The sequence below is a fragment of the Chaetodon auriga genome, chromosome 9 (assembly GCF_051107435.1).
Source record: "Chaetodon auriga isolate fChaAug3 chromosome 9, fChaAug3.hap1, whole genome shotgun sequence".
In the NCBI taxonomy this organism is placed as follows: domain Eukaryota; kingdom Metazoa; phylum Chordata; class Actinopteri; order Chaetodontiformes; family Chaetodontidae; genus Chaetodon; species Chaetodon auriga.
Window position 1 is genome coordinate 12887326 of NC_135082.1, and position 25244 is coordinate 12912569.

General features: G+C 42.5%; 1 protein-coding gene across 1 annotated transcript; it reads left to right on the forward strand.

Moving 5' to 3' along the window:
- Nucleotides 1-737: 737 nt before the first annotated feature.
- Nucleotides 738-24231, forward strand: nr3c1 (nuclear receptor subfamily 3, group C, member 1 (glucocorticoid receptor)). The gene is made up of 9 exons (XM_076738573.1): nucleotides 738-1021; nucleotides 1668-2878; nucleotides 17181-17341; nucleotides 17582-17698; nucleotides 17833-18114; nucleotides 18869-19013; nucleotides 19973-20103; nucleotides 20683-20840; nucleotides 21369-24231. Exons 2-9 carry the CDS (start codon nucleotides 1668-1670, stop codon nucleotides 21519-21521), a joined length of 2358 nt encoding a protein of 785 aa, XP_076594688.1. The 5' UTR covers nucleotides 738-1021; the 3' UTR covers nucleotides 21522-24231.
- Nucleotides 24232-25244: the final 1013 nt, after the last annotated feature.

The following is a 25244-nucleotide window of genomic DNA, read 5'->3' on the forward strand; positions in this document are numbered from 1 at the left end:
GAATTTATTTTGAAATTCTAATAATCTTGCAGTGATGGTGGTGATACTCAACAGTGCACTCAGACCTCATCATTTTACCTCAAGGTATCATTATTTGGGGATGTATTGTCTAATAAAAGCTCTTTTTCACATTGCAGATCTACAGCTATAGGCTGCCTCTTTGATATTTGTAACAGGTGAGATAAAAATTATCCTTGGTTTCATTCACAGCTCTCAGATCACCATCACTGCACTGTGGATGACTACAATGTCCATTCATACTTTCTCCCACTGTCCTCTGCCTCAGATGTCTGCCTGTCTGTCTTTTTGTCAAAGGCTCCATTAACAGCTGCAAGACAGTGGAGACCCCGCGCTGGGCAGCTGTACGAACAATCATGAAAGAAGAGACAAGTGCTGACAGTTTGATGAGCACCATTCATTCCTAGCTGTTGCCCGGATTACTTTTATACTTCATACTCTCTTTGAGTTGTTGTACTTTTGCATACATTTCCCAAGAAAATGTGAGTATTTATCGTAATGTTATTACTCATTTATAGTTGGCTGATAAATTGTCGTCAGTTTTCATTGTAAATGCTCAAAGTCGTCCTGAGAGCTTGAGCTTGAAACTCCTTGAACATAACAAGCTGCAGTTGCACTGCTTGGCCAGCAGGCAGCGCTGCATGTTGTAAACAGGTCTGCCATGGGGCTGCCTTGCTTAGTTCTCCATTTTGTATGTTTTTCCTGGAGGTTAGCGCCTACTTTCCTAATGGCTAGCTGCGAATCACCATAGCTCAGCCAGTTCACCGCAGCCTGCATGACATTTTAGAGCTAGATCGAAGTCGAAGACTGATAACTCACGAAACGCACGCAGCTTGGCGTGTTTTTGTCGTTTTTTTTTATCAAGCCATGTAGCGAGGATACGACGCGTGAAGAGCAACGTTAACAAACATTAAGTCAGTGTTAGGTGTTGTGGACTTCCACTTTCAACCAAAACAATGTTGACAGACGACGCGTGGACACATTACAATCAGTCATTTCAAGGGTAAATATGAGTCTTTATTGAGATTTCAGTTGATGCAGCGTTATATGTTAGCTAAAGCTAAATGCAGTAACAGTAGATTTAACACTAAATGTGTAATTATAACGCCTATGTGGGCTAGCTGGCTAACGTTACTGTCAACGACATTCGACCGATATGTGGGCACGTAGCCACTTAAAGTTAGCCACATTGCTACGTAGCATACCAACAGTTAGCTATAGCTAACGTTAGCATATGTCAGACTTGGGTAAACTTTACGGCTCTCAGAATGTGACTTGTGGTTGAACCCGTGCTGTGTGTGCTTACTTTAACTGCAGGGTATGTAAGCTGGACAGGTATGTCGATGTGCTCATGTGAATATTTTGGTAAATGCGAATAGCTAACGCAGTTAGCCATCTTTAGCTTTATTAGCTATCAAGGGCGCGCAGCGGGGCATGCTTGGCAACTTTTCCCAGCCTTACATTGAGCCAACATTACTTGTTTTCTTTGTGCGCACAAACTGAAACCGTTTTAAATGACATTATAGTGTAGCGGACCTTGTTTTTCAGCACATCTGACAATGCCCTTCAATGTGTTTAAATGTGTTTTCTGTGCACTCTACTCAGTCCTTCCTGTTAACACTTTGTCTGTTTCTCCCAACATAAAAAAGATGGATAAAGGTGGAGTGAAGAAGATAACATATAGAAGAGATGACCATTTAAGCAAACTGGTCTACACTGAAAGCCCTGAGGAGGGAGGTCTGTTGAAAGTGGCTCCTCACAGTGCCATGTCCATCACCTCTGCCTCATCTGTCGTTCTTCCATCCAGCCCGTTGATGCAGCCAGGACAGGTGCCTAACGGCCTCAGCAACAGCCCCCTTCCAGAGGAGATCACCTCTGTTACTGCCACTGTCGGACCCTTGTTTGAAGACCCTGAGTCCAGGGGCTTGACCAAAGATCAGAAGCTTCAGCAGCAGCAGTTTCTTCAAACGTATACATCCACTACATTTGGGCGTCAAACCTTGAGGGAAAATTTGCCCCACTTGGAGGCCAATAAAGTAGACATTATCCAGTCCTCCATGGATTCACTCATTGGGGGATCAGATCCCAACTTCTTCCCAATGAAAACAGAAGATTTCTCCATGGATAAAGGAGACCAGGACCCCATTGACCTTGATCAGGCCTTTGAGCACATTGGCAAAGATGTGGATGTGCACCAGAAATTGTTCAGTGACAACGCTCTGGACCTGCTCCAAGACTTTGAGCTCACTGGGTCCCCCTCAGATTTTTATGTAGGGGATGATGCCTTCCTGTCCTCTCTGGCAGACGATTCTCTGCTGAGGGATGTTAGCTCCGAGAGGGACATAAAGCCTGCTGTGGCTGAGAGCATCAATGGCAGTGGGGCAGTCTCTGTTGCTCTCAATGGCAGCAATATGACAAGTCCAGATCAGTCCTGCTCCAGCATATCCACAACTGCCACCTTAACCCCCACAACCATTTTGTCTGCGTTGGTGAAGAAAGAAAAAGATGGTGCCCTCATTCAGCTCTGCAACCCAGATGAGATCAAACAGGAGAAGTCGCCTGCAAGCCAGAGTTATTGCCAAATGAGCTGCACATCATCCACAGACATGCCCAGCTCTAACCCCATCTCCATCTGTGGGGTCAGCACTTCAGGAGGACAAAGCTACCGCTTTGGAGTCAGCCCCAGCAGCAATGAAGCTCAGCAGCAGAAGGATCAGAAGCCAGTGTCCAACCTGTATCTCCCAGTGACAACCATTGGTGGGCCCTGGAACAGAGTCCAGGGTGTGGGGGACAGCTCAGCAGTGCAAAGGGCCAGTGAGGTTTTCTCCAACTCCTCCACTTACCCCATCAGCTTTGCCAGGTATGAAATGTTGGCAGTGCTCAGCTGCGTAGTCTGACCTGACCGTTTGATTTAGTATAACATAACCTAAAATATTTATGTGGTGATCCCAGCAAGGTCTTACTTTGGCCTCCCTTGCATCGTCAGACATCTAATTTCAGTGTTCAAAGACTAGAGGTGTTACTCCTGGTCTTTACAACAAAGCTGTGACTGATTGAAAATAAGTCTGATCACGACCTTCGTGCACAAAAAGGGTCAAGTCCTTGTGTCGAAACGATAAGCCATTTTATCAATTATGGGATCAGCAGAATATTAATTAATTGCAATTTGGGTGACATTGTTAATCAGAATTATTTCTAATGTCAAAATAGATATATTATGTTTACTGTTCTTCAAATGTGATTATTTCTATTTCCCCTGCGTAATTCAGCTCCATAGTACACATTTTGCCAGAGGAAGGCATAGATTACAATCACTAAAGTCAATCCAGTTTAGTTGATGTATGACAGACAGCTCAATATCACTCTTAAGAAAGGACATCCTGCAACACAGCCTCTCTTTATATATTTTGTGTTGTGTCCTTTCAGCTTTCTTTGTTGTTTTGTATTGTTTTGTATCCAGGCACAGAGGGATGCCTACTGAAGGGCTAACAAATTTGAGCACGATTTAGATGGCCTTTCTTTATCCTCACCATGAACACAATACTGATGTTTAAATGTAGTTTTTGAGCCACCTACCTTTAGAGGCATAGCCCACCGTGAAACGTTAACTCAGTGAGGTTTTGGGCTCACTGTTGCTCTCTGCATATCATTAATGAAAATTTCTGGCTGCTGATTGTTTACACCGATTTATGGTTCAGTTGTTTATAACCTTGTGTGTAAGGAAATGGTTTCAATGTTATAATTGAAGTGTCTTTTGACAACTCGTGTTACCTGAGAGCAGTAAACAAAGATGAGAAGGAGATATGGCCTCTTATACTTGACACCAGTCTATTTACAGGATTTCTTGGTCAGCCTTGTGTTCATGGATGTTACTTGAGCTTTGGTAACTTGTGATTAGCGTTAATCATTGTTTTTAAAATGCCACTGACAAAGATATTAATGAGTGCAGCAAGTAATTGTGAGTTTTTCAGCCCTCCGTGTGTTGTTTAGAGTTCAGCTTAGGCTGGCTCTGTTATCTGGCTTCACAAATGAAACACTGGTGATTGTGGATAACAACTCTCATAAAGGTGGTTATCAGCTTGTGGTGTTAGTTCAGGATTAATCCAGTTTATGAGTGCATACACATGAGGGAGTTAGGGTTTGTAACAAACACCCAAACATGCGTAGCATGATCAGATAAAGCACAGGATATTTGATACACGTTGAAAATATTGATCCCTGTGGGAAGATTGACACAATGCAGTTTCAAACAGTAAAGAGACAGCAAAGTAAAACATGCTTTCAGTAGAATAGTGGATAAAAGTGATAATAATAGATCGTGATAATACAGTCATCAAATGACAGATACATTTCCTTAAATTACTTTTTGGGCTCTACATTTTTCACATGCTAAGTAGCCTGGATTGGGTATGAGTCAGTCAGTCATTGGATATATAAATAAAGCAAGTCCTGTTTTATCGCCACAGCGAAACACTGTGTGGGCTCCAAACTTGTAATGTCTTTCTGGTATTTATGTGTAAATCCTGTCACAGTACAACTTGTATATCTGACCTAGTGGAAAGAAGTCATTCTGTAGTGTGTGAACACACCTTTCCATGCTCTTTAGCACTTGTTTCTTAAATGTGGGTGTGCTATTTTTGTCCACTTTTATGACTTTGTAGGAATGGTAGCTCCTGTTTTCCTTCACAGCTGAAACATGAGGAGGTGGACATTTTATATATTTTGATAAGACTGAAAAAAAACTGCTCCTTGCAGGTTTGGTTTGCAGTTTCGGTTGCCATAGCAATGGAGCTTGATTTAAAATCAAGCCATCGTCATCGACAAAATTGCCTGGTTTAACCCTTAAATTAGCAACTCAACCAACCAGTCCTGCTTTGTGAGACATGTTAGTGGACTCTACAGTACGTGGCTGCAGCAATAAGTGCCAAGATCTGGAGAAAGGATGTGCTGTTAAAAAGCCAGGGGAATTCCACTTTCATCCAAGTCATTTCATCTTTTTCTCTACTGGACAAGCCTGAGCATCAGTACATGAGTTTATGACATGTCCCCATTCCAATGTGTTTTCCCTCTAAACCAGATACGTTTTCTTTTTTTAATCTTAGCGTCTCTTTTACTGTTCAGTTTGACAGCCTGTTGGCTCTGTTCAGCCTCTCACGGAAGTATCCACTCAATGGGGGTTCATGAGGTTGTTTTGGGCCGTTGTGTTCGATCTTCCAGTTTCATTGTGCCAAAAATAAACCTGAGATTTGCACTGTGTTCACTTGAAGCAGATCTGTCCCCAAGGAGCAGCAGAGACATTTCATTCAGCAGCAGGGATGAACGAACTGTGGCCTTTACAGAATTCAGACCTGTGCAGTGAGAAGGAAATTCTGTAGTAGAGAAAAATGAAAAGGCTGCTTGTTCCACTGACTTACTCAGCTGATTTAGCTGAATCTTAATTTCAGCTGTGATTTCTTTCCAGTGAGTAACGAGTCACAGTGTTTGGAATTCACACGGCCCCACAAAGTGTCTTTTGTGCAGTTATTACTCCGCTGCTGTGTGGAGTTTTATGGCTTCAGCTGTGAGCGTGGCTTTGAGTCCAGTCGTGAAGCAGCTCAATAGAAATTCTTCAACGCTGGCGTGAGACACATCTTAGAGGCTTTTTTGTTTGTGTCTCTTTTACATTCACGCCTGTCTGATTCACAATATCTGACAGGGAGTGATCAGCTCAAAGATTGGCACGCAGGAGTGAGTCATGCCAACAAGGGCACAGCTGTGCTTGTTTTTATTGTTTGCACAAATGCTTGGTACCATCTTCACGACTGTCTGACCGTCGGCCTAATATCTAGTGACCAGGAACAGATGGGGAGAGACACGAGATACACCTCATCTTCGTTTCACATGTGGCTTTAGTTGCATTCCCTTTGTGTTTAGAGGTGTGTGTGTGCATGTGTGTGCACATGCCCATGTTAAAGCATAGGATTATGTCTTTGCATCAGTTGTGAGACCAGTGGGTGGGTGTTTGGATGTCGGTTTTATCGGTGTGTAAACTTAAAAATTCTCTGCGTGTCTCTTGTGAGTGGGAGTTTGTTTTTGTGTGGTGCCTGTTCGCCTCAACCTATGTGACATTTAGCGTCTTCAAATCAGCTAAACGCTGGGCTGCACTGACTCTGTGGTTGAGAGGCGGTTGGCATCGGGTCACCATCACCTCCAGCTTCTCACGCAATGGTGCTGCTGCTGCTTCCTGCTGAGACTGAGGCTCAGAAGACTTTGCATAGCACTGAGGACCTGACCCGCCGGAGCCTCACGGTTTGCTGCTTTGCACTGTGCCGGTCTTCTTACTTTAGTCCAACGAGCTGCGACTTGTAACAAAACCAGTTGTCTCCCACATCACCAGTGCTTTAATTTTCCATACCTTGTCTGTTCATTTTCTGCACCACAGTTTTACAGTCTGACTCAGTTTTACGGTCTGACTCACAAACAACCAGTTCTCACACAACAAAGAACGTTTCACCTTGAGAAATGCTCTGCTTTGCTCTGAATTTTGGAAATACACGCACGCATCATATGGTACTGGTTTTGATGTGGCTTGACATGATTAAAAATGAATTCCACTGGAAGGAAATGCCTACTGTACACTGAATGGAGAAAAATAAAGAATAATAATAAGAGATAATTCCTCTTGGTAGATAATCACACAGCATGTTATGCAACCTTTCTTTTTAGTGTGGTATTTAGTTCTGGGCTTGTGATTGGCCCAGCCCATAAAGGCGAGGTCAATTTGTGGGTCAGATGTAATGACTTAGCCATACATTCTGCTTTCTGCTGACTTAAGCCTGCGCCCATTGTGTTTCTCAGGGCTCTTTGACAAAATAAGAAACGTTGTGGACCTATAAAAACATTTTATAATGCGCACTGTAGGTTACTGGAATATCTTGGAGGCTTTTGACTTGATTGTGTGTAATGGAGGACTGTAGTTTGCAGGAGTAATAAAACTCACTCACTGAATAGGGCTGTTCTCACATCTGACAATCAGACAAAGCAGCGTTGTTTAGTTTCACCAGCTAGAGTTCTCTTTATGTGCGTGTTTGTGAGTAGTGTATCGTCCAGGTTTTCACACAAATAAGAGGTCGTTCACTCAGCCTTTCACTGAAGTCATTTCCACTGAGATTAATTCATTACATCATTTCAGTTTTTCTCTTTATTAATCACATGTTCATTCATTCTCTCTTATCTGGGCAGATGTTGAAAATTAATGAGCAGCCACTTTTATAATCAATTATTTTTCATTCAAAAATGGTAAACTTTAGCTAGCTTGTGTTAGAATTTGCTGTTTTTCTTTGTCTAATGTTATATTAAACGGGTTGTCTTTTGGTTTGACACTGTTGATGGGACAAAACGAGCTATTTGAACATAGCACTTACAGAAACTGGCTCTAATTTTCCGACATTTTAAAGACCAGACAATTAATCGATTCATAGAGAAAACAATGGGCAGACTAATTAATAATGAAAATGTGCTTTAGCTGTAGCCCTCCCACGAACTGACTGATAGCAGGAAATCTGACTTCCCGGCTGAGAGCCTGCTGTGCAGTCAGACCTGGGCTGAATGGAGCAGTGCCTGGCCAAGTTCAAGAGCACATCCAACCGTGTCTTCACTACAGTGTTAAAAGTTCAGAGAATTTCACGTGGGAATATTGATTTGAACGAAACCGCCTGAAAATATACTGTGTTAAAGAGGCTTTCTGATGACTTTGTCACAGCAAACAGTTTTACTATCTCTAAATGTTGTTTTCCTCAAGCCCCGCACAAGATAACAGGGCAGGAACTATACCTCAGCCATGGAGGCCCTGGGGTGTGGCCGTACTGGTCCCTCTACCACACTGCCAGTTTGGCATGCTCTGTCTTGAACTGGTCACTGTGCCCTTAAAAGAAAGTTGCAGATTTCCTCATTCAAAACTACATGTGACGAAGCCAGAACAAACCCACCTTCCCCAGTGTCTCTGCCATCACACTGGACATTAACAGTAGTGCAAGATTTCTCCCTCTGTAAACCTTACTAACCTGCTAGCTAACAATTAATTTTAGGCAGTAAATACATGCAGCTAAACACTGTATGGTGCAAGTATTAATCCGCCCACATTATGAGGAAATGCTAAATGGACTGACACTATGCAGCAATATGGTTGTAAACTTATTAAATGTCAAGTATTAAATGTATTAATACTTGCACCATACAGTGTTTAGCTAATATTTAATTATCGCTTACTGCTATTACACCATTGGTCTTGGCCTTGGTGCCGTACATTGTGGCCTTGATGTGGTAATAGATTAGTATTCATCAAAGACCGAAGTGGCCTTGCCCTAAAAATTAATTCTAAGCCTAGCCAAGATAAACAGCTCACAAACTTCACATGCAGAACTACATAGCTGTCTTTGTGAACATCTTTGACAGTACACTTTTTAATGCATCCTATTGGTGGAATCTACTATAGATCTGAATCCTTCCCTCGGGCCTGTGTTTGACAGCTGTGGTGTCAGCGGGACTTTGTAACAACTTGTTGAACATGCGAGTTTCCTCTTGGCAGCATAAGCTCAGTAGTGGAGCTTGGTATTTATCAGGTAATTATTCTGTCTGAGCTTAGAATGTAGATCACCATTAAACCATTGCAGGGACCAGAGTGATGGGCCTTAACCCGAGAGCTATGACTAAACTCAGACCATTGACTCAGCTGGTGCTGGTGAAGTAAAATTGGAGTTAATTACAGCTGTGAGATTTATCAGCTGTGGTTTGGTGCCTGATTTGATACATGAGCAGTTTATGCTGTTAAGTCCATTTATATATAGCTCTATGTGTTTATATAGAGCATATATATAGTATATGAATGGTCTCAGCTCTCAGTCTTGGCTTTGTGTTTTGTCAGAGTTGCTTTTCAGTGCTCAATCTTCCTCTGGCACACCCCTCACCTCTCTGCCTCACCCACTCATCCTCTCTCTCTCTCTCTCTCGTCCCTTGTTTTAGCTTCCTGCAACCAAGGGCAGAGACCTTGACTGTCAGCAGAGTCTTTCAGCTGCTGTAAATCACCTTTTATGATTTTGCTTGTGTGTGTATGCGACATGTGTGTCTATTGGCTTTGTGTATTATGCATGAGTGTGTGTGCATGTGGGTGTGTCATGAGTGCTGTGGCAGGCAGGCAGGCAGGCAGGCTACTGTGAAGCGCTCACTCTCCTGACCTACTTTCCCTCCCGCCTCCCCACAGCTGGCGCCAAGTGAATGCACCAGATCAAATGCCAGCCATTCCAGTCACTTTCACGTTATTACCGCATTCCCCTGTAACCACAGTTTTGCTTTTTCTGTGTTTAGTTTGTGTTGTGTTTTGATTCTGAATAGGCTTATAGAAATTCCCCATATTGAGGTTAAGAGGATATAGCTAAGTCTGTGTGTTGTTTGTCCCTTCTTCCTTCTTTTGTGAACAGTTGTTGAGTCAGCAAAATCAAACTTTGGGAGTGGGTTCCTCCCACATTCAGCGGTATCCAACTTAAGGTATTACTGTTATGCGCACGGTAGCAGCAGCAAGCCTCCAATTCATTTTACAGGCCAGGAAGCCACCTCCCACCTACACACACGTCGCTAACGGCTCCTATTTTGGAAACTAATATGGAAACTCAAATCCTTTGGGGTTATTTCTCTTGAGCTCAGCCATTGGTTAGGTTTAGTCTTCTCCTCTGGTGTTTGAAGCCACGTGGTAGTTGCTGCACTGGGCTACAAAGGGTAGCTGTTATTGAAGTAGTTTTGTCAATACAGAATGAAGGAGACAATGACTCCTTGCAGGCAGTGACACTGAGGCTTCATCCATCATGTATCACATGTAAGAGTATTTCACTAGTGGCCTGTATCATGAACCAAAACAATGACCATGAAAACACTTGATGTCAATGTAAAACTGCTCCAAAAGGCACCATATCTCTGGTGTATTCCTTTTCAGTGGCTGCATGGCACCAATGTTAAGAACTTCTAAAGACGTACTGTTGGCTTGTATTGGCCGGCACAGGATGCAGACATTTTAGAGAAGTCCAGCCCAGGATTTAGCCAAACAAACCCAGTCCCTCGGCTCTTTCATAGATGCTGTGTTGTTGTTCTGCGTGCAAGAATGATTCAGAGCGTGCAGACCAGTTCCCCTTTCTATTTTGGTGGCTCTTACCTCGGGGAAGGAGCACTTCCTTCTGCTCCTCCTCTGCTCTTCTCTTCACGCTCACATATTACGATGAAGAGATGTTTGTGCAACATTGACCAATATTAATAGCAGTGATTAACTTTAGACAGATATCAGGTTTTAAACATGCAGAAACCCAGACAGATTTTTGTGAAGATCCGTACTCAATTGTTTTTAGTTTTTATTTGAGAGTTTGGCCTCACCACATGTGAGCCTGAGACAAAAAAGGAACTAAATAATTGTTCATCTATCTCTGAGATAATGCATTTACTGTGGCTAGGACTGAGGTTGGTCAAGTAGGATGACTAATATGTAGAATAAATGCACAGTTGCCAAATCAGTTGCACCCAAAAAGAGGCAAAAAGAAGCCAAGCATTGCAATGATATAGTTCGAACGGCTCCTTCTGAATTGACAAAGAGGCTGGGGTATATAGAGCAGGGGCCTGCCAAGCTGCTCGTGACACTCACGGCTAAAAGGGGATTATGAATTGTTAAGCAGGGCACTGGGCCACCAGCATTATCGTAAGTGCGTGAAGTGGCTTGCCTCGTTAAAACCCAGGCTCATTGATCACTCTCCTACAGACGTAAGCGGTTAACTTTCTCAGTGCTGCTCTTGTTGAAGCCGAGGCCCATCTCAGGGTGTCTCTGCCTTTGTTCTGTGGCTGTGCTCTGACCGATAGTAAACTCTGAGGGAATGCAAGAACTTCCTGTCGATGGCGAGCTCTCACTTCAACAGATGGTTTCAGAAAGAGGAAATTCTGTCTCTGCAGATTGCTGTGCAGTTTTGATTGGTTTGTGTCTGACAATCCACAATAACAGAGCTGCAACATGTCTTATGGCTAGGTTGAATGTCCCCAGCTGATTGCAAATTGAGTTTTACAAAAATACTGAAAAGCAGTGACTTCACTTCAGGCTTGCTTTGGTGTTGGAAACCATGTAGTGGCTGCAGTAATTGGATTTGACCCAGTAGCCTAAAGCCATCTAGTAAAGCTGTCTTTGCTGACACGATCCCAGTGGGCCAGTGAAGGACAAGCTGGACACCCCTCCACACCCTCTGACATCATCATCGTCTTCATCACTCTGGATTCATTATCCTCCACTGCCCACCCTGTTGTGGTGTGAAGGGCTTTTGTTTGCGTGTGTCCATATACTGTATGTGTGTGCTCTGTTAGCTGTGAAGGAAACCCCACAGAAATGTGTGTGAGACAGATGGCGTACTGGTTACATTATTGCAGCAGCACAGCTTTTATATGAATTCTGTTTTCCGCAAGCGCCGGCTGTCGACCGGATGGCTGGACAACAAAATTTTTCCAGCTGAGTAGTTTCCTTACCGTTTCATTGTGACGTTTTAGATCTTAGTCGTTTTTAACTATCTTTTAACTGGATAAGGGACTTTTGTCATCGAACGTCTGGATCTTAACGTACCAGAGAAACAAGCTGAGCTAATGTTAGTGGCAGCTCGGCTTGCGGCCCCTCCCCGGACATCCTGTGTCCGCCCTAAGAGCGTTGGAGCGACCCAGATTTTTAACGTGAAACTTTATACAGTGTTTTCACTGGTTATAATTACTGAGTCTATTTGGTTTGGAGAGGAGGAGACCTCGGCAGATGATTCAGCTCCTGGTTAAAACCTTGTGAACGATTAACGCAGAGGGAACCCTTACCTAAAAACAAGTTGAGCACCTTGAAAGAAGAGTTAATGTTAGTGGCAGCTCGGCTTACAGCCCCTCCTGATGTCCTTTGTCACCCAAAGAGCCTCAGAGAAACCTTGATTTTGACGTACTTTATTCAATGTTTTTTGCAGTTATAATTAACAACAATAGTGGCTGTTTAACAATGAAGACAACAACTCCCATGATCTCACACTACCGCACGATGTCATGAAACTGTATTTGGTTATTGTTTTGATTGAGGAAACACAAGGCAGCTTTATTTATGGAGCATGTTTCATTACGAAGAAACACAATAAAGATACCTAAAACATCAAGCATATGCAACACAGTGACATAACAGTGAAAATAAAAGCAGTACATACCTATAATACCTACATGCATGCATGCACTCACTCACTCACTCACACAGTCACTATTCACAGACCTGACAAAACAGGAAGCTTTACATACATACATAAATATATACATACAGACTCACAAGTTTTACACACACACACACACACACACACACACACACACACACACACACAAACACACTCACTGTTCATATGCCTGAGAAAACAGGAAGGCTTTGAGCTCAGCTTTAAATGTAGATACAGATTTGATAGATTGCTGGTCATCAGGCAAATCGTTCCCCAGGGCAGGTCCACAGTAACTAAATGCATCTTTACCAGCTCCAGATCTTACTCTGAGTACAACCAAAAAGTCACTGTCTGAAGACCTGAGAGGTCTGATGCGGGTGTAGTCAGTGAGCAGGTCTGAAATGACTGAACCATGTAGTGCCTTATAAACCAATAGGAGGATTTTAAATGGGAAGCCTAATGGAATGGAAAGCCAATTAAGTGATTCACATACTGGAGTAATGAGATGATGTTTTCTTGTACTGGTAAGAACTCTGGCAGCTGAATTCTGTGGAGTCCAACGTAATGAGCATTGCAGCAATCTGTTCACAATGAATTCAGAGGTGACTTATGAATCTTTTTACTTTTGATATATTTCTCATGTGCTAGAAAATTTGGTATGTGACTTTCCAAGTTAAGATCATCATCCAGGCTGAGAGCCAGGTTTCTGATTGACAGACTCCTGGCAACACAAAATTGCATAGTGTCATTTTCAGTAAAGTGTTGTGTTTACTTATCCAAACGGCAAGTATTGAGATGTGCTGGTTAAAGGCAGAATGAAGAACTGAGAACAAAAATTCAGATGATAGTAAAACATTGATATTGTGACTAAAAAATAATTTGTAGAAAATAAAGCCAAAGGTGTGAATCACGATTACTCTATAAGTTTGTCACAACACAATCGTTAGCCAAGACGATATGTCAAGAACATATTTTGAAGAATTACTAATCCTCAAATGGTTATAGTAAAGCATTTCCTTAAATTGTGTTCCTGTAAATGAGCATTAATTGACTTTTTTTTAACAACTTGAGGGCAGTAGATCATGCTCTAAACACTAAATTGAGATATTATCACCTTATAAAGTTGTCAAAGCATACTGGAGTTGTGTTCCTGGCTGGTGGTGCAGTGGTTGGCACAACCCTCTCATAGCGAGTACCTTCTGAGTTCAAGCATACCCGCTGCCTGGGACCTGTGTGGAGTTGCATGGGAGCCTGAATGGTTGTCTGTCTCTCTGTGTCAACCCTGTGATTGACTGGAGGCCTGTTCAGGGGTGCACTCCGCCTCTAGGTTACAGCTATTTTGACCCACCAATGGATAAGTTAAGGGATGCATTGATGTTTCCAGCCAGTTCCAATCTTCACACTTCTCCACAAGCATAAAACTTGAGTTCACATACAGTGGGTCTTTGGCTACAGTCCAGTACAAATGAATTAAATTTCTAAGCACAGCCTATAGCATCCACCAGGCTTATCTAATAATAACGAGATAACAAAACGCCAGGGACGAAAATGGCCTTTAAAGTGTGTCCTGCACACTGCAGCGTTAGGCTAATCTTAAAGCCTGTTTTAGGTTTTTTCACCCACTCTGATGGTGAACTTGTGGCATATATGCGCAAGTACTTCTGGGCCACCCTCAGCATCACACACAGTCTTTTGATTCATTGTTAATATTAAGATGTTGATATTTCCAGCTTACAGTGCAGTATGCTGGTCAGTGTTTTGTCTGTTCCAAACAAGCCTCTGTACTTTGGCTTAAGTGCTGTCCAGAAAAAATGGTGTTCTTAATTTGGAGCCGCTATAACTATCACTTGCATCCCCCTGGAATACTAATCCCTGAATGCTGAATAGGGTTTAATATTACTGTATAACACTACCCATGAAGAAGGGCTGTGGACATATACTCTGAATTCTAATATATATTTGGGAAAGAAACCATATGTTCGATATGGGGAAAAAAGAAAAAAAAAAGAAGCACTGCCACAGTGGGAGGCACTGAATCGCAAAACCAGAGTTTCTGTTGTCCAGTAATTAAAAATCTATTGAAGTTGACATATTTATTATTTTGGCTCAGCGTGCCATTTTCACCGCTGATGATGATTGTTGGAACAGCAGAAAAAGGTTTTGATGGGTTATATTTTGTTTTTGTCACATATGAATGAAGTGTGTTTTATGATGACTGTTTCTGTGAATGGAGTCTGGTGCCTTTGGAGAGAGTGATATAGCGACTGTTGTAATTAAAGAAAAAACTGATTTTATTCTGAAACAAAAAGGTGTATTAAACAAACACTTTCAGTGGACGTGCATTGACGGTGGACAAGTGACCGCAGGGATTACATTGCAGCCTGTTTCATGGCTGCCAGCTGCAGCGCTCTGGCGAAATACCGAAAAAGCTCCAAAATTTTGTCTCAACTTGGACACAAAAACATGGCAAAATTGGGTCCATAATCACCAAACCAGACCAGGCAACAACTAAGAAAGAACCATAAGTTCACTCACAGTGTGTTTTGACATGTAGGATTTGTATATGTGATTGTTAATTTATGTTTCCTTTTCACAGTGAATAGGAAATATATAGATGAATGATTAATACAGTCTCTGTCAGTACAAGTAATGTATGAGTGTAGGGTTTTTGTTTTTAGTTAGAATGATGAATCCAGTTTCCAAGTCTAAAAAACAAGGTTCATTTATTTTCACTGTAGCTATAAATATTCCTAATAATGTTCCTTCTGCTCAGGTCGTCCACCTCAAACAATGATAAACTGTGCACACAATATGGAGTGTGATTTGTTTAGTGCTTCTGTGGGTTGGCTGTATCTGCCACACAGAAATGAAAACCTTTTGTTTTTCAAAAGTTGTGGTCGAATACCTCGGCAGAATGTGTTAAAAAATCTGCCAGTCAGATGAACGAGCCCTTTTCCAAACAAGTTGTGATGCAGTGTAAACATAAATCAAACAGAATGTAGTGATTTCCTTATCTTTTTTTAACATACACCTAATTGAAAACAGCACGAAGACATTATATTTAATATTTGACCTCATCAGCTTCATTGATTTTTGTAAATATCTGCTTATTCTGAATTTGATGCAGCAACATGTTTCAAACAAGTTGGGACAGGAGCAACAAAAGACTCCAAAAACACCTGTTTGGAACGTTCAGCAGGTAAACAGGTTCATAGGTAACAGATGATAGTATCGTGATTGGGTATGAAAGGGGCATCCTGGCAAGGCTGAGTCTTCGCAAGCGAGGATGGAGCGAGGTTCACCACTTTGTGAACACATGATTGAATAAAGGAGATTACTACATGGACTCAGGACCACTTTGTAAAATCGCTGCTGGGGTTCGTTTGGTGAGCTCCCCACTTTGGAGTGTTATCGCCTCCCTAAAACAACCCAAAATTTTGGGGGTAAACACTCCTGGGTTTGAATTTCAGCTGTACGACAAAGTGCAGTCAGAAACACTCAGAAAGTCAAAGCTCACAAACTTTCTTCGTCAGAAGTAAAAAGATTTACTGACCACAGTGTGTTGTCAGTGGTGCCCAGACAGCTCTCAGCCCTGTCATGGCTAGACGATGCTTTGATGTTTCACTTAGGTTTTCCCATCCTACTACGCCCACTGACTGCTGGGGCCTGACCTGCTTTCATACTAATAATGTTGTATAACTCAGAGCGAACTTGGCTGCCTGGCTGCATTAGTGTGTTAGTGTGCAGTGACAGTTCAGCTGTTATCAAATGAAACTGTTTGTTTTCATTGCGGTGGCAGACCTGTGGACACATGGACAGACAGAGACAGTTGTTTGCAAGTCTCAGGCTCCATATCCTCTCGCTGTGGGCGTTGTTGTTGCTGTGGCCACTGGGTTAGAGAGGGGGTGTGGACCTCTGGCGCATGGATGCTGCAAAGCCTGACGTCCTCCAGTGGTAGCTTTGAAAACGTGCATCTCTAACCGCTGGGTCTGGAAACGTTTGTGGTTCAATCAAAGGAAGAAGGGCTGTTTAATGACAACCACTGGATTTAAGATGTGACCACAGATCTTCAGATAATTTAGGCCTTAAAGGTCCAAATGGGCACACTGGACTCACTTTTCCTCAGTCATGATGTTGGGAATGAAGGCAAAGTTTAAGAAAAACAAGCACAAGGAACACATTGACTCTGATGGGCATATACGTATGTGTAGTGTAGCTGTGTAGTTTATTTCTGTAAAGGTTTGTCCACAGCTGAACTCTCAAACCTGAGAGGATGCTTTCAGGAGTTGGTAGTGCAGTATGTAAATGGTACATTGTAGACATCCAGTATTTGTCTTATATGGATTTGACTAAAATGTCTGTGCAGCTCTTTTCTGATAACTTTAATACATTTTAATGTAACACTAAATCAAGATTGTAGTCAATGTTTTGTCTTTGTTGGTAAAATGTACAGTATGTTTTTATGGTTGAAGGTCTCCTGTGGAGTTTTCTTGTAAACAAAGTTTACATTCAGTGTTACTCACCAAAATGCATTTTGTGTATCCTTGTGGCCCAGCCATCATGAATGCATGTCCATCCTCACAAAACACTGACAAAGGCACTTTTTCCTAAAAACTTCAAACCTGCTTTGTTTAGCATCCAAGTTTATTAGCAATCAGATTACTTTTTTCCTGCCCTTGCTGGTGCAGTGCTGCATATTTTGGCATTTCTGCCACCTGAAGCTCAGTGAAATTGAAAGTGAAAAAAGTGCAGCACCATTGATAGGAATGTGTAAAGCATCGCCCTTGTGTGTATTTGTGAGTCCCCGAGCGAATGTAAGACATACAAAATGGGGACCCACACATAGAAGAAGAGCTTCAGAGCTCTACTAGAGGTCACAAACTCCACAGGGAACCCTTTAAGAGAGACTGACATTCAAACTCCACTCTCTCCCTCCAGTTCTACCTCCAGACAGGAAGCAGTAGTCGCTACATCCTCGACACAGGGAAAGAGCGGGACTCATAAAATCTGCCTGGTGTGCTCTGATGAGGCTTCAGGCTGCCACTATGGCGTTCTCACCTGTGGCAGCTGCAAGGTCTTCTTCAAGAGAGCAGTGGAAGGTATAACACCATAAGACATCATTATTTCCTCACTGGCTTGTTCATTGTCTGCGCTGAGCTCATTCATCACTGTCTCTATCACATACGTTTGCTCAAATGCTGGAGTCATTATGATTTTAAGTTGGAGGCATCATCATTACAAAGTAAAGGACTCTGATACAGCTAATTAGTTTTTCCTCCCTGGAGTGTTCTGCCACAGCAGTGAAGGTAAATAACAGATTAATCTTCTGTGTGCCTCAGGGCAGCATAATTACCTGTGTGCTGGGAGAAACGACTGCATAATAGACAAGATCAGGAGGAAGAACTGCCCTGCCTGCCGCTTCCGCAAGTGTCTGATGGCAGGCATGAACCTGGAAGGTATACCCATTAACTGCACGGATGATGACTGTGTACCTCAACGTTGGTTTAATCGTTCCTGTCTCCTCTTCACCTTTTCTCTTTATTTCACTTAACTCTTCCCGGCATGTTCAACCCTGTTTTCCTCTGTGCAGCACGCAAAACCAAAAAGCTGAACCGCTTAAAGGGCAACCAGCCAAGCAACCCGCCCGAGCTGACAACTCCTCCGCCAATTGAAGCTCGCTCCCTGGTACCCAAGTGCATGCCTCAACTCGTTCCCACAATGCTGTCCCTGCTGAAGGCCATCGAGCCGGACACCATCTACGCCGGCTACGACAGCACCCTGCCCGACACCTCCACCCGCCTCATGACCACCCTCAACAGGCTGGGCGGCCGCCAGGTGATCTCTGCTGTCAAGTGGGCCAAAGCTCTGCCAGGTTAGTAGTGTGCTCTGCCAGTGGGAGTGTAAACATGTCGTTTGCAGGGAGTGTGTTCTATGTGTGGTGAGATCAAGGTAGTTTATATGGGTGAGCTGGTCATCCTTTTCTGTAATGACATCTATGTACATGTAAATTCAGTGTTAAAATGTTGCACTCGATAGCCCACAAATAGAAAGGAACTCAGACCTGCACAAAGCAACTTTATGATGTGTGCTGTCCTCCATTGTTTGACAGTTCAGACATTGTGTGACACCACACAACACAAATGCAGCTTCTATGTGCAATCACACGTTTTCTGTTAACAGCACACAACAGACTGCCAGCATAAATATTTTTGTGTAAGTGATGTAAGTGTTAGCTAAGAGCAGGAGATGTTATGTATTGGTGCAGCGTAAAACAGGTGTCTTTCCTGTTGTGATTCGTGCAAACAAACACACTGACACCACATCTGGATCCGCTCCATTTGGGGCAAAGTTGACATGTAGGCACGTTTGGTAAAGTGAGTGAAATCTGACTGAGCTGCGCACTTGGAGAAGAAGACGTTGGGCGGAAATGAGTAAAATGTAGATGTTTTGGGTTTTTTTTTTTTTTTTCTTTTTTTACAAAGAAACACCTGCTTAAGAATACATTATCTGCGCACATCTGAATTACCTGTATTGTTATTTTTTCCATTATCACTTTCACGCACCCGTCTCACACGTTGTGACTGTCTTGGCAGATAGTTGAAGTACTTCCGTGTCCTTGCCCTCAGGTTTCAGGAACTTGCACCTGGACGATCAGATGACTCTGCTGCAGTGCTCCTGGCTCTTCCTCATGTCTTTCGGTCTGGGCTGGAGGTCTTACCAGCAGTGCAACGGAAACATGCTCTGCTTCGCACCAGACCTCGTCATCAACGAGTACGTGCTAGTCCATTTTCAGCCTGTGCTTGAGACTGACCCTTGTTTAATTTGATACCAAAAGCGAAGCAACACCAGTGTGTTGAGCCGTTATTTGTGCCTCAGATAGATCAGTGATATTTTCCAGCCTATGATTTTTTATTTTTTTTTCCGTCAGTCAGCCAACGCATGCATCTGTTTGTTTTTGTATATCAGTGTAGCTCTCTGCTCTGTGCTGTGTGTGTCGTATCTCCCGAGAATCAAACAGCGTCTGTCAGCTGTCATTGGTAATCAGTGTTTCACCCTTCTTATAGACTCGATGACTCGTTTGTAAACAGCGCTCTGACTGTAGTGAGCAGTCGGCTCAGCTAACACGCTAAAGGCTGTAAAAGGCCTTTTGCTTTTTTTCATTTTTCCCATAATCACAAGCTGAGAGTTAATAGGATCATAATTAATATTTGATGATGTTCTCTATTTGTCAATCCGCCTCCAAACAAAACTCAATATGACTTTTTTGGCAGCCTTGAAACAGCCTCTCAGTTTAGTAAAATGCTTGGTTTCATGAATAGTGACCATTTATCTGGTGTGTTCTGAAGTACGTTTTAACGAATTTTCTGCTCCCTTTGACTCAAGTTAAGGAATGAAAAAGCGACTTCTAAGCATAAATTTCAAGAGTTTTTGCACAAGTTTGTCCTCACTTTCACCTACAATACTACTTCATCACTGATATGACACTCACTCATCCTCTCAGCCTTCTGCTCCAACAAACTAATAGACTGAGTCTCATTTCTGGAAGAATGATTTAAAATAGGATCCACAAATTGTGAGCAGCAAGACCTTGAACATTTAATCTACAGAGATATCACAGGGAGCTGCTTCATCTCCCTGATTGAGGCTGCACAAGCAGGCCTATAAATCAGCTGTGACTTAAGGTGAAACAAGATCGTGCCGTTTAACTGTTTGTGTCCTAATTCCACCAGGGAGCGGATGAAGCTGCCCTACATGGCCGACCAGTGTGAGCAGATGCTGAAGATCTCCAGCGAGTTTGTCCGCCTGCAGGTTTCCCACGACGAGTATTTGTGCATGAAGGTCCTGCTGCTGCTCAGCACAGGTCAGACTCTTTCACCCGAAAGCAGCTGAACCACCCCACGCCGTCTGCCGCTCTCACACGTCGAATGTGGCGCTGTGTTAATGTGATCATTACGAAAGCCGTTACTCCGATCCAATACTGTCCACGGACGCTGGAAGATAACGTTGATGTATGCACAGAACCAAACATCACAGGCCAGCTCATTAGCTGACATGCAGATATCGTGAATAAGAATTGAATCTTCGTAGACCGACCTGGTTCGATACAGAAAAACACAAACACACACACACACACACACAATGTCACCAGTCAGGACACTTACTGATTAACTGCAGAAAGGCTTAAATGTAGTCTAGTGCAGGTGACTTATACATATACTTATACATCCATAGTTGCAGGTTAACACAGCTTAAGGCCAGCACAGCCCTTCTCTTCTGTGTGTGTTCTCTAAATGCTTAGGGCTGTTAAGTATGATTTGGTTTTCACCCTGAAAATCCTGCATATTAATCAGTTGCAGCTAGTGACGATAATTAAGAACGTAAAGAACACTTTTTCAGTTAAAATCCCAGATGTTGATCCTTGGTTTCCCCTCTCCCGCAGTGCCAAAGGACGGCCTGAAAAGCCAGGCGGTGTTCGACGATATCCGGATGTCGTACATTAAGGAGCTGGGGAAAGCCATCGTGAAGCGTGAGGAGAACTCCAGCCAGAACTGGCAGCGTTTCTATCAGCTCACCAAGCTGCTGGACTCCATGCATGAGGTACGGAGATCCATCACGCACAGGCAACATGTGTCCTCTGCCGTCAGCATTACATGGTATCAGCAGGTGCTTATTGACCCCCTGCTCTCTGCAGCTTAAACAATGATCTACTGTCTGTGGTTGATCTCATTTGTTTAAAGCATTTACCTGGTTCAAGGAAATGTTTTCTCCAATAATGCAAAGTCACTCTGATTTGCAGTGTTTGATAAGGTGGAGGCAAACAGGATCATAATGACTCCGTGTGCTTATTTTGTTTCACCTGGAGCAGCAACGGAAAGTAAAATACCTGAAAAACATATGATACAGTGTGTTTATCCACCGGAAAAGTGAGGATGGCTGTACCGCACATAGATATGAGAAGTGCTAACACCATTCATGAAAGTCTGGTTTATTAAAGGTTTTAAATAACGGTTCTAGTAGAAAAGTCAGCAACAAATCAGATTAATAATATCGAGACATTATTTTCCTCATTTCGCCAAACACTGAGTGTGTTTTTCTGTTAATCATCTACGTTTTGTGTGTTTGCAGATGGTTGGTGGACTGCTCAGCTTCTGCTTCTACACCTTTGTGAATAAATCCCTGAGTGTGGAGTTCCCGGAGATGCTGGCAGAGATCATCAGCAACCAGTTACCAAAATTCAAGGCCGGGAGCGTCAAACCTCTCCTCTTCCACCAGAGATGACTTTGTCCCGTAACAGACACAATGCCTTAAAATCCCACCACATCACTCCCTGCCCCCACCCCCCAACCCCTCCGAACAGCGACGATGAAAGGCGCGAGGATCTGCTGCGAGGATTGAATGATGTTTTTGGGAGCGAGTATGCAACTTTGTGTAGTGGGTAACGGGTCTGGAGGGAGAGAGCGGAGATGTTTGTGTAGAAACTAGCCAGCGCGCACAGAGGTTATGTCGAGCAGACTAAGATGTAGTGTATAAGTAGGAAATGTTTGTAACATAAATGATAATCGCAAAGAGAAATAGGCTTAACATCCATGTCGTCTCAGGTTTCTTACCTTCAAACACAGAACAATATCTAAAATAGATGAAACAAATATCTATGTACAGGTTCTGATAGTATTTTCTACATTTTCAAATTGTAACAGTTTATACAAATTTCCAGGTCGCTGTTACCTGGGAAGGTGACAAAGCTTAATTAATAACATGCTCTTAAGTAGGCTTTTTGACTGTATGTTCCTCTTTTAGTTTTTATAGAAGGTTGTAACAAAATGTTTATCAGTCACATTGGGAAGAAGAAAAACCTAAACGCTGTCCAGTCATGTAAAAAGCATATTTCATTGCTTTGATTGATACGTTGGACACTGAAACAATTCTGATGGATTGTTAATGGACGCGCACCATTCTAAGGATGATTTCTCCCACAAGCCGACCTCTTCCAGGTTTACGCAAGTCTATTATAAAAGGGAAAAAAATGTGCCTTTTTTGCTTCAAACGTCATCTTAGCCATTTCTTTGTACCTGTTCAAGGCGTGCGTTTTCTCTAACCCACCATGGTCTACCTTCATCGTACATTGATTGTACTTTTCATGTTACATGCAGTTATAAGTTTTCCTTTTTTTTTTCGATGGCTGTGTTTATCTCTAGAAGTGGCAGCTCGGTCCATCCTCGGTGTGTAGAAATGATCCTTGTCGTTAAGAAAGAATATTCGAAGCCTGCTTCCTTTCACGCGATCTCACACGCACACTCAGCTCCTTAAGTGCGACTTGAGCACTTTGTACCCTGCTAAAGGCTTTAAAAGACTGTGAAGAAAGACTGTTATGCTGTACCAGTCTTTAGTACGTATATGACTTTAGGTGGAACGTAGAGAACTTTTTGTAGTTGGAAATTTCCCCCTTTGATGTTCATTTTTGCCCCCACTCCTACCCACTAGTCTAATTATGGAATGTGATAGTGTACCTGCGTCTACCAATCATAGAGGGCATATTTTATTGTGTTTGCAAGTTTATGTCATTTTTTTTAAACAAGAGGAAAACTAACATGGCTACGACTGGTTGGAAAAAAACGTCCTTTAATTTTTTTTAAGCTCTTCTTACAGTCTGTTTTGTAAAACTGACAAACATGCAGTCATGATGCTGCCACTGATGATCCATGTGCGACACTGTGTCCATGCTCTCAATAAGCATCTGATTTGGATGATTACTTCCTGAAAGCCTTTGTACAGTTGCTCTGCTGTATTTCGTAGAGAAATAGCTTAACATTTTAGAAATGGCGCTCGTTTGCTTTCTTGCCAAAAGATGAGAAGATTGACACCACTCTTCTTCCAGTAAATATGGAGCTGGAGTCAGCAGCCAGTTAGCGTTAGCTTAGCATAAAGACTGGAAACTTGAGTCACCCTGGCTCTGTTCTTTAAAGGTAACATCATCTGAGCTTTCAAGGCACTGGACTGAGCCATGCTAGCCGTTTCCAGCCTCTATGCTAAGCTAAAGTATCCGGCTCCTCGCCATAGCTTCATTTTTATCTGACACATGAGAGTGGTGTCAGTTTTCTCATCTAACACTCGACAAAAAGTAAATAAGTATATTTCCCAAAATGTCCAAGTAACCGTTCCTTTAAGATGAACAGTTTGTGTGAGCGACAGCTTGTGTGTACAGCACTTTGGATCTTTGGCAGATTCATCACCCAGTAAACCTCCCGCAGCTGCTGATAATCTCTGACCCCTCCTGTTTAACCCCCTCTGCTCCTTTAACACCCCAGTAGGCACCTTGTCTTCATGTCACTGTATCTTTAATATATTTGTACATTTGTTTGTTAGGTAGTTCAGACCCCAGATGTTTGAAAGCACTTAGCCTCAGTCACCTCACAGAGTCGGAGTGGAGCGTCACTGACTGGGGAGGCAGGCAAAATGGATCCTTTATTCTCTGGGAACTATTTCTGTGCCAAACTCCTGTTTTGTCTGTTGTCAGTGATGCTGAAAGTTGGTCAGTGTTTGTGCAACCCTGATTCCAAAAAAGTTGGGACGCTGTAAAACAGAAATGAAACAGAGTGAGATAATTTGTAAATCTGCTTGGATGTATGCTCAATAGAAAACAACATAAAGACATTATGTTTAAGGTTTGCTTCATTGATTTTTTGTAAATATCTGCTTATTCTCAATTTGATGCAGCAACATGTTTCAAACAAGTCGAGACAGGAGCAACAGAAGACTGAGAAAGATGAGGAATGCTCCAAAAACACCTGTGTGGAACATTCCACAGGTAAACAGGTTGATTGGTCGCAGGTGATAGCATCATGATTGGGTATGAAAGGGGCATCCTGGAAAGGCTCGGTCGTTGTTTCACACAGCATCCCAACTTTATTGGAATCAGGGTTCTATGAGAAGAGGAAACAAGTCTGAGTATTGAAGCGTCTAAACCACAACTAGATTTGGAAAAGAAAAAGTCCTGAATTGTCTGAGCTTCAGGCCACTGGATTGAGCTCATTGTTAATGAAACACAAGGCACCTGCAGACGTGTAATCACATAGAATAATGTAGTTTTGTCAGTATCCCTTTTTTGTGTGTTGTGAAAATTTGAAATGTGCTGCAATATTTTCATCAGTTCATCAGCACACAGTAACCCAGGCTTTGACGTGAATGCCAACCTTAAACAAGAGTTTGTTCAGTTTCAAAGAAATGCTCTTGACACATTAAAGGTGATGCCCTGCCAGTTTAAAGTAATTGGATAAAATTTAATATGTGAAGTGGGCAACTCCGAATTGCTCACTGGTGCATTTAAAAATGGAAAATGTCAAACTATTCTGCTATCGGTCTGTCGCTAAGCTATCCCAACAACAAAATATGAAAGCACTCATCCTAAATGTCGAACTGCTCCCACGCTCAGGTCGTTGAAATTTGATGTCTGATTCACACAGCATGTAATTGTCCGTGTTAAGTCGATCATGTCCTGACTTCAAGAACCAAAAACATCGCCCAAAATGTGTCTGCTTCTGTGATTTATGGTGTATACTTTTTTTTTTGTCAGGTTCAAGTTGTCAAAGTCACGTCACAGATAAGGATAAAGCTTCAGGAATGTGCTGCCACAGTCGTCACTCACACCCATGCTCAGAAGTGATCATACTTGTCATTTTTCTTTCTCAAGTTTGTTCAAAATAGTTGAAAACCATCTTCATTAACTGCAAAGGGGTTACCCATGGGTTACTTTCACATTCAGTGTATCCAAATCTCTGCTGCTGCTGTTCATTTAAACAGGTAAATATATCTATATATATACACACACTTATATATATATTTATATATATATGAAATTGCACACTTGCCTTTTCTTGCTCAAAAATGTATCCTTGCTTACTTATTTGTACATTTTTGAGGAGGACAACTGAATATGCAATAGAAACGACAGATAATCTATCACCATCACATAACAAGATGTGGTCGTGCCCTCTTCTTTTCCCA